Source organism: Spinacia oleracea, chromosome 4 (assembly GCF_020520425.1).
Source record: "Spinacia oleracea cultivar Varoflay chromosome 4, BTI_SOV_V1, whole genome shotgun sequence".
Lineage (NCBI taxonomy): Eukaryota > Viridiplantae > Streptophyta > Magnoliopsida > Caryophyllales > Amaranthaceae > Spinacia > Spinacia oleracea.
In genome coordinates, this window is record NC_079490.1 from 108,270,809 (window position 1) to 108,277,784 (window position 6,976).

Genomic DNA, 6,976 nt, shown 5'->3' on the forward strand with positions numbered 1-6,976 from the left:
TCCGGAGTATTCATTTCTTGCCTGTGACGATCTCAGCTCCCACTGAAACCAAGATCCATCGATTCCGAATATCCATAGATGGAGTATTTAATGCCATTAAATACTTGATCCATTTACGTACTATTTGTGTGACCCTACGGGTTCAGTCAAGAGTAAGCTGTGGATTAATATAATTAATTCCACTTGAACTGAAGCGGCCTCTAGTCAGGCATTCAGCTCACTTGATCTCACTGAATTATTAACTTGTTAATTAATACTGAACCGCATTTTTTAGAGTTAACATTGAATGCATACTTGGACCAAGGGCATTATTTCCTTCAGAAACACACTCCTCTATTTCCCTCCTGATGTTGCCGTCGTTACTGCCTCCTCACGAACTGGTAATCTCCTTAATCCACTTCGTTAATGAAATTAAAATCCCCAATTGGGCAAACCCTAACAATTTTAATTGATTTTCTCCCTCCTCTTGTTGTGGTGCGACCACCACTCCACCGCCGACATCGTTTTTGAAGTGGTGGTGCCCTCCTCTCCTCGTACTTATATCTTTGCTCCTCTGAGCGATGGAATCCCTGCCGCACTATCCTCGGCCACCATCGCAGGCCTGATCCTCTGTCGCTGTTTTTGCTGTTGTTGTTATTAACTTTTGCTTCCCTTGTTTTATCTCCAAAAAGTATAGTCTCTTTATTTCCAGTGTATTCATTCAATTTTAATAACTATAGAACTTTGATTTGTCATTTTGATAATGAAAGATTAATTTCAGTTAATAAATTAAGTAAATTCGACCAGGTTGGGATAATGAATATTTTGAATAAAGTAGATCCTCTTATGAAGATTGTAAATTTTTTATTTTTAATTGGATTTGATATTGACTTTGTACGGTAGGGTTTTTTTTGTTCATGAAGATTATAAATTTGTATATTTTTAATTGGATTTGATATTGACTTTGTACGATATTGCTTATATTTTGAATTGGATTTGATGTTCTTGCTTGATTTTGTGTGTTAAAATGGTTTTGGTACAATCAGCCCAAGTTGTGCAGCTTCTAAAGACTTGAGATTTAGAATTTACTTGAGTCTCATATGATGAGATTATTCGGGCATAATTAAAATCTCATAGACTTCAACGCGTCCCTTCTGTTTACACCAGTATAATTAACATTCTCATAATTAACAGAAATTAGTTTACTTTCTTTTTTGTCTCTTTTTTTTAAAAGTGGAAAAGTTAATGAGCAATAAAAATAAAACCTTATGTCGGGCAGATTGATGTTCAGTTTTAGTTTTCAGGAACCAGGTATAATCAAGCTGAAATAGCTGAATTGGGCAGAATGATGTTTAGTTTTAGTTTTCAGGAAAAAAGTATAATCAAGCTGAAATAGCTGTATTGATCAGTTTCAGTAAAAACAACACTCACAAGTACACATTCTCATAGAGTGGCCATAACTCAGAACCTTAGAGTCGCATGCATTTGTTTTTTCATGAATTTTTTACGAGTATTTGATTATGCCTTGTTTGGAAAATTACATTGTTACTGTCACCATTACTAATGGCGTACTTGAATGCCAAAATGTTGTTAGAGAAGGAGCTTCCCTTAACATCAAAAATTGTAGTTGCCTAGTTGGCATTCATCTTGGTCTTTCTTTCTTGAGCATTGGCGTAACAAGGAATTCATCAATTGAACAATATCACAACTGCTGAGTGCAGAGCCTGTTGTTGATATATAATTTATAATAAATGTCTGGATCTACTTTTTATAAGAAGTCTTATTAGTTACTTGAATTCATTGGTATTGAGTTTTGCTATCAAGAATAGTCTTAGCTTGGTTTGCAATTAAGTTTTTAATTTTAGAGTTTAATTTTGTTAATTTTGTTGAGATGTTAATGAAGTGTTAGCTAATTAGCAGCATATTTATAATGTCTTTTATCTTTTAAAGTTTTAAAATATTTTGCACTATTTCAGACTTCAGAGCCAAAAATTCCCTTGTAACACCGTTTAACAACTCAAGACATCAACGGTTCCTTCTTATCTTTCAGTTTGTGTTTCTCAAATTTCTGAATTGAATTTGGCTTTCAACATTTGGATTGGAGACAATCATTATTCACTTTATGTATAATTTTGGAGTTCTGCTTTTGAATAAGTCATTCTAACCTCAACATTCTAGGAACACATATATCTACTACAATTGTAGCAATTGTCGCTACAACAGTAGTACTGATAATCTTCATTTTTTTTGTGTAATGTGCTGTCGGCGAAAAGATAAAGACAATAGGAAGAGAACGACTCACAGTATCCCTGCAGAAATTCCTCCTGGGGGAATAAGAGGTTTGACCCTGTAACTTGCAAAAATTAGTAGTCTGTTCTGTCATGGTGATTGCATAATCCTGCCCGGCCTTTCTTTACATAAAGATAAATACATGAATGGGTTTTATCTAAATAATGAATTTGGATATTTTGATGCATGCTTATTATGACTGACTGGAATGGAAGTTTCCCAAATTGCTTAGGACACAATTATGTAATACGAGTATGTAATTTTGATTTCTAAGGTACTTTATTCTTGGATAATCATATTCATGAAATGCTATTGGGGCTGATCAAACCACTGCTAGTTGTTCCTGTTTCTTAAGTAGCATACAATATAAGACTTACCTTTGTCTTACATGCATTTTATTTGTGTGATTCCAAGTGTGCACAACAAACGGGCAATACGTAGTGCGGCTACTACGTGATGAAGTACATGTATGATATTGTCACAAGTTGTACGGATGTCAAGGATCGACTTAGGTTTGTGCTTATATTTGGTTTGCAATCCTCTTTCAACTGTTGATTTTCCTTCAATTAAACTCATGTCTGTTCCTTGCAGAAGTAAGGTTTTTGTGCTCGAACAGTGATATTAAGATGATTTGTGTGTTTTCCTGCATAAGAAGTATGGCAACTTTCAGTAGATTTCTCATATGTAAATACTATGGTTTTAAATGTAGGTATTGGAAAAACTGTCAAAGAGAAAGTTTGTGTTCATACTAGCCGTGACATACGCAGCATCGCAAGCCAGTTGGTTAACATGTGGATTAAGGTTTTCCGTAAGGAGAAGACTACTAATGGTGGCTTGAAGTTATTGAGACACATGACAAATTCAGATTCTTCAAAAGAGAAAGGGAAAGATCCAGGTTCGAGGAAACCTCTTATACATGTGCAGCATTCTGCAGCTGGAAATAAGGTCAATCCGAGCTCAAAGAAGCTAGATGTAAAGCAAGTGAAACTGGAAACTGGGTTTGGCTCAAAAATAGATGCTCGATCATCAGCATCACAAGTTTCAAACGGCGGACCAGGTAACAAGTTAGAGGAAGATGGGAACGCTCCGTTGTCTAAAGAAGAACAACCTGCTCTTGCAGCTGCAGATGCTGCTCGTGCTGCTGCTGTAGCGGCTGCTGAGGTTTGTTACCTTCCCATCATTTATGCTTTGAATCAGCTTATAAATGCAAACTTAATCAGCTTATTAATGAAACTTACTATAAGGAGACGGAAATGACAATGACAAGAACATTGAGTAGGAAATTAGAAAGGAATACTTTAACTGTGTATTTATTTTATAAAGATATAACCTTGTTTAGCAACTAATACTTCCTCTGTTCTTTTTTAGTTGACGCACTTTATTTTGGCACACATATGAAAAAAAGGTAACAAAGGAAGGTAATAGACAAAAACACCCCTATATTAAACATGTAAAGAGTTTAAAATAATTATTTAGGTTCATTAGTTAAAAGTTGGGGCCGAAATAAGGCATTTTAGTCAAAATGTGACCTATAATGATCAAACGAGTCTTAAATGTGCATAACTCTACCAAAATAGGTGATAATGAGTCTTTGAAACATAAAATTAATTGTATTAAACTTGTAAAGGGTTTAAAGTATTTATTGAAGTTCATCAGTTGAAAGTTGGGAACGAAACAAGCCATTTTAGTGAAAATGTGACCGATAATTAACTAATGAAGCTTAAATGTGCATAACTTTACCAAAATAGTTGAGAATGAGTCTTTGAAACATAAAACTAAGTGTATTAAACATGAAAAGACTTTAAAATACTCATTTAAGTTCATTAGTTGAAATTTAGGACCGAAATTAGCAATTTTAGTCAAAACGTGACCGATAATGAACTAACGAAGCTTAAATGTGCATAACTTCACCAAAATGGTGATAATGAGTCTTTGAAACATAAAACTAAGTGTATTAAACATGGAAATACTTTAAAATACTCATTTAAGTTCATTAGTTGAAAGTTGGGACCTAAATTAGTCATTTTAGTCAAAACGTGACCGATAATGAACTAACGAAGCTTAAATGTGCATAACTTCACCAAAATGGGTGAAAATGAGTCTTTGAAACATAAAAATAATTGTATTAAACATAGAAAGACTTTAAAATACTCATTTAAGTTCATTAGTTTAGAGTTGGGACCGAAATTAGCCATTTTAGTCAAAATGTGACCGATAATGAACTAACGAGGCTTAAATGTGCATTATTTCACCAAAATGAGTGAATGAGTCTTTGAAACATAAAACTAAGTGTATTAAACATCGAAAGACTTTAAAATACTCATTTAAGATCATTAGTTGAAAGTTGGAGCCGAAATTAGCCATTTTACTCAAAATGTGACCGATAATGAACTAACGAGACTGAAATGTGCATACCTTCACCAAAATGGTTGAGAATTAGTCTTTTAAAGACTAAAACTAAGTGTATTTAACATGGAAAAACTTTAAAATACTCATTTAAGTTCATAGTTGAGAGTTGGGGCCGAAATTAGCTATTTTAAACATAATGTGACCGATAATGAACTAACGAGGCTTAAATGTGAATAACATCACCAAAATGGGTCAGAATGATTCTTTTAAACCTAAAACTAAGTGTATCAAACATGGAAAGACTTTAACATACTCATTTATGTTCATTATTTGAAAGTTGGGGCCGAAATAAGACATTTTAGTCAAAATGTGACCTATAATGATCAAACGAGTCTTAAATGTGCATAACTCTACCAAAATAGGTGATAATGAGTCTTTGAAACATAAAATTAATTGTATCAAACATGGAAAGACTTTAAAATACTCATTTAAGTTCATTAGTTGAAAGTTGGGATCGAAATTAGCCATTTTAGTCAAAAATGTGACCGATAATGAACTAATGAGGCTTAAATGTGCATAACTTCACCAAAATGGGTGAGAATGAGTCTTTGAAACATAAAAATAATTGTATTAAACATGGAAGGACTTTAAAATACTCATTTAAGTTTATTAGATGAAAGTTGGGACCGAAATAAGCCATTTTAGTCAACATGTGATCGATAATGATCAAACGAGTCTTAAATGTGCATAACATCACCAAAATGGTTGAGAATGAGTCTTTAAAACATAAAAATAATTGTATCAAACATGGAAAGACTTTAAAATACTTATTTAAGTTCATTAGTTGAAAGTTGGGACCGAAATTAGCCATTTTAGTCAAAATGTGACCGATAATGAACTAACGAGGCTTAAATGTGTATAACTTCACCAAAATGGGTGAGAGTGAGTCTTTGAAACGTTAAACTAAGTGTATTGAACATGGAAAGACTTTAAAATACTCATTTAAGTTCATTAGTTGAAAGTTGGGATCCAAATTAGCCATTTAGTCAAAATGTGACCGATAATGATCAAACGAGTCTTAAATGTGCATAACTTTACCAAAATGGGTGAGAATTAGTATCTGAAACATAAAACTAAGTGTAACCATACGCGTAAAGACTTTAAATACTTATTTAAGTTCATTAGTTGAAAGTTGGGACCGAAATTAGCCATTTTAGTCAAAATGTGACCGATAATGAACTAACGAGGCTTAAATGTGCATTATTTCACCAAAATGGGTGAGAATGAGTCTTTGAAACATAAAAATAAGTGTATTAAACACGGAAAGACTTTAAAATACTCATTTAAGTTCATTAGTTGAAAGTTGGGATCGAAATTAGCGATTTTAGACAACATGTGACCGATAATGAACTAACGAGGTTTAAATGTGCATAAATTCACCAAAATGGGTGAGAATGAGTCTTTGAAACATAAAACTAAGTTTATTAAACATGGAAGGACTTTAAAATATTTATTTAAGTTCATTGGATGAATGTTGGGACAGAAATTAACCAATTTTATTATTATACGGTTCATTATATGTTTGTTATGAACAGTCTTAATTTATTGAACGATTCAATATTTATAAAATAACTAAAGTGTATATATATTTTTTGATGGTCGATCTTTTTAAGGTATTCAATAATCCGACGGAGCGTCTTTTCACCTTTGAGGAGATAGATGAAGTTTGAGAAATGTTGGCAAACTTCATTACCAGTGATTGTCTTTGATATTTTCTTGTACTGAATCTTAAATTGTGGATGCTAGTTTTTCATATGATTGTAATGTAATCGACTTTTATATTTACAATTATATAATATTTAATTTAATTATCTATGTAATTGGATACTTTTGATATGACGTATGGAGGTTAATAGTGGCGTGGTCCAATTGTAATATGTAGCAGGGAAATCGGTTATACAACAAATCTAGATCAAGTGCGGCTCATTTATAGGCCAAGTGCGGCTCATTTATAAGCCAAGTGCGGCTCATTTTTATATCAAGTGCGGCTCATTTTTATGCTTGTGCTGCCCATTTCTATGTCAAGTGCGAGCTCATTTTCAAATTTGGCAGCACCAAATATGTCAAGTGCGGGCTCATTTTCAATATTGGCAGCCCCAAATATGTCAAGTGCGGGCTCATTTTCAAAATTGGCAGCACCAAATATATCAAGTGCGGGCTCATTTTCTAAAATTGGCAGCACAAAATATGTCAAGTACGGGCTCATTTTCCAAATTGGCAGCACTTGAAACATCAAGTGCTGCCAATATTTTGGCAGCACTTGAGAAACATCAAGTGCGGGCAGGCCATGTGCTGCACA

The 6,976-nt window shown here is 33.4% G+C and overlaps 1 protein-coding gene across 2 annotated transcripts; it reads left to right on the forward strand.

The window, feature by feature from the left end:
• Positions 1-351: 351 nt before the first annotated feature.
• LOC110802422 (lysine-specific histone demethylase 1 homolog 3-like) lies at positions 352-6,513 on the forward strand. Of its 2 annotated transcripts, XM_022007863.2 has the most exons (5): positions 352-670; positions 2,253-2,318; positions 2,683-2,780; positions 2,978-3,429; positions 6,291-6,513. In XM_022007863.2, exons 3-5 carry the CDS (start codon positions 2,738-2,740, stop codon positions 6,345-6,347), a joined length of 552 nt encoding a protein of 183 aa, XP_021863555.1. In that variant the 5' UTR covers positions 352-670; positions 2,253-2,318; positions 2,683-2,737; the 3' UTR covers positions 6,348-6,513. The 2 variants fall into 2 exon arrangements, with proteins under 2 accessions (XP_021863555.1, XP_056682949.1); XM_056826971.1 differs by lacking the exons at positions 352-670; positions 2,683-2,780 and having other exon boundaries at positions 901-2,318.
• Positions 6,514-6,976: the final 463 nt, after the last annotated feature.

Bases quoted from the DNA above. Each gene is read 5' to 3' on its own strand.
- LOC110802422 (XM_056826971.1), top strand. From the start codon at position 2,234: ATGTGCTGTCGGCGAAAAGATAAAGACAATAGGAAGAGAACGACTCAC. The intron at 2,319-2,977 runs GTTTGACCCTGT...TTTTAAATGTAG, and splicing joins TCCTCCTGGGGGAATAAGAG to GTATTGGAAAAACTGTCAAA. The intron at 3,430-6,290 runs GTTTGTTACCTT...GATCTTTTTAAG, and splicing joins CTGCTGTAGCGGCTGCTGAG to GTATTCAATAATCCGACGGA.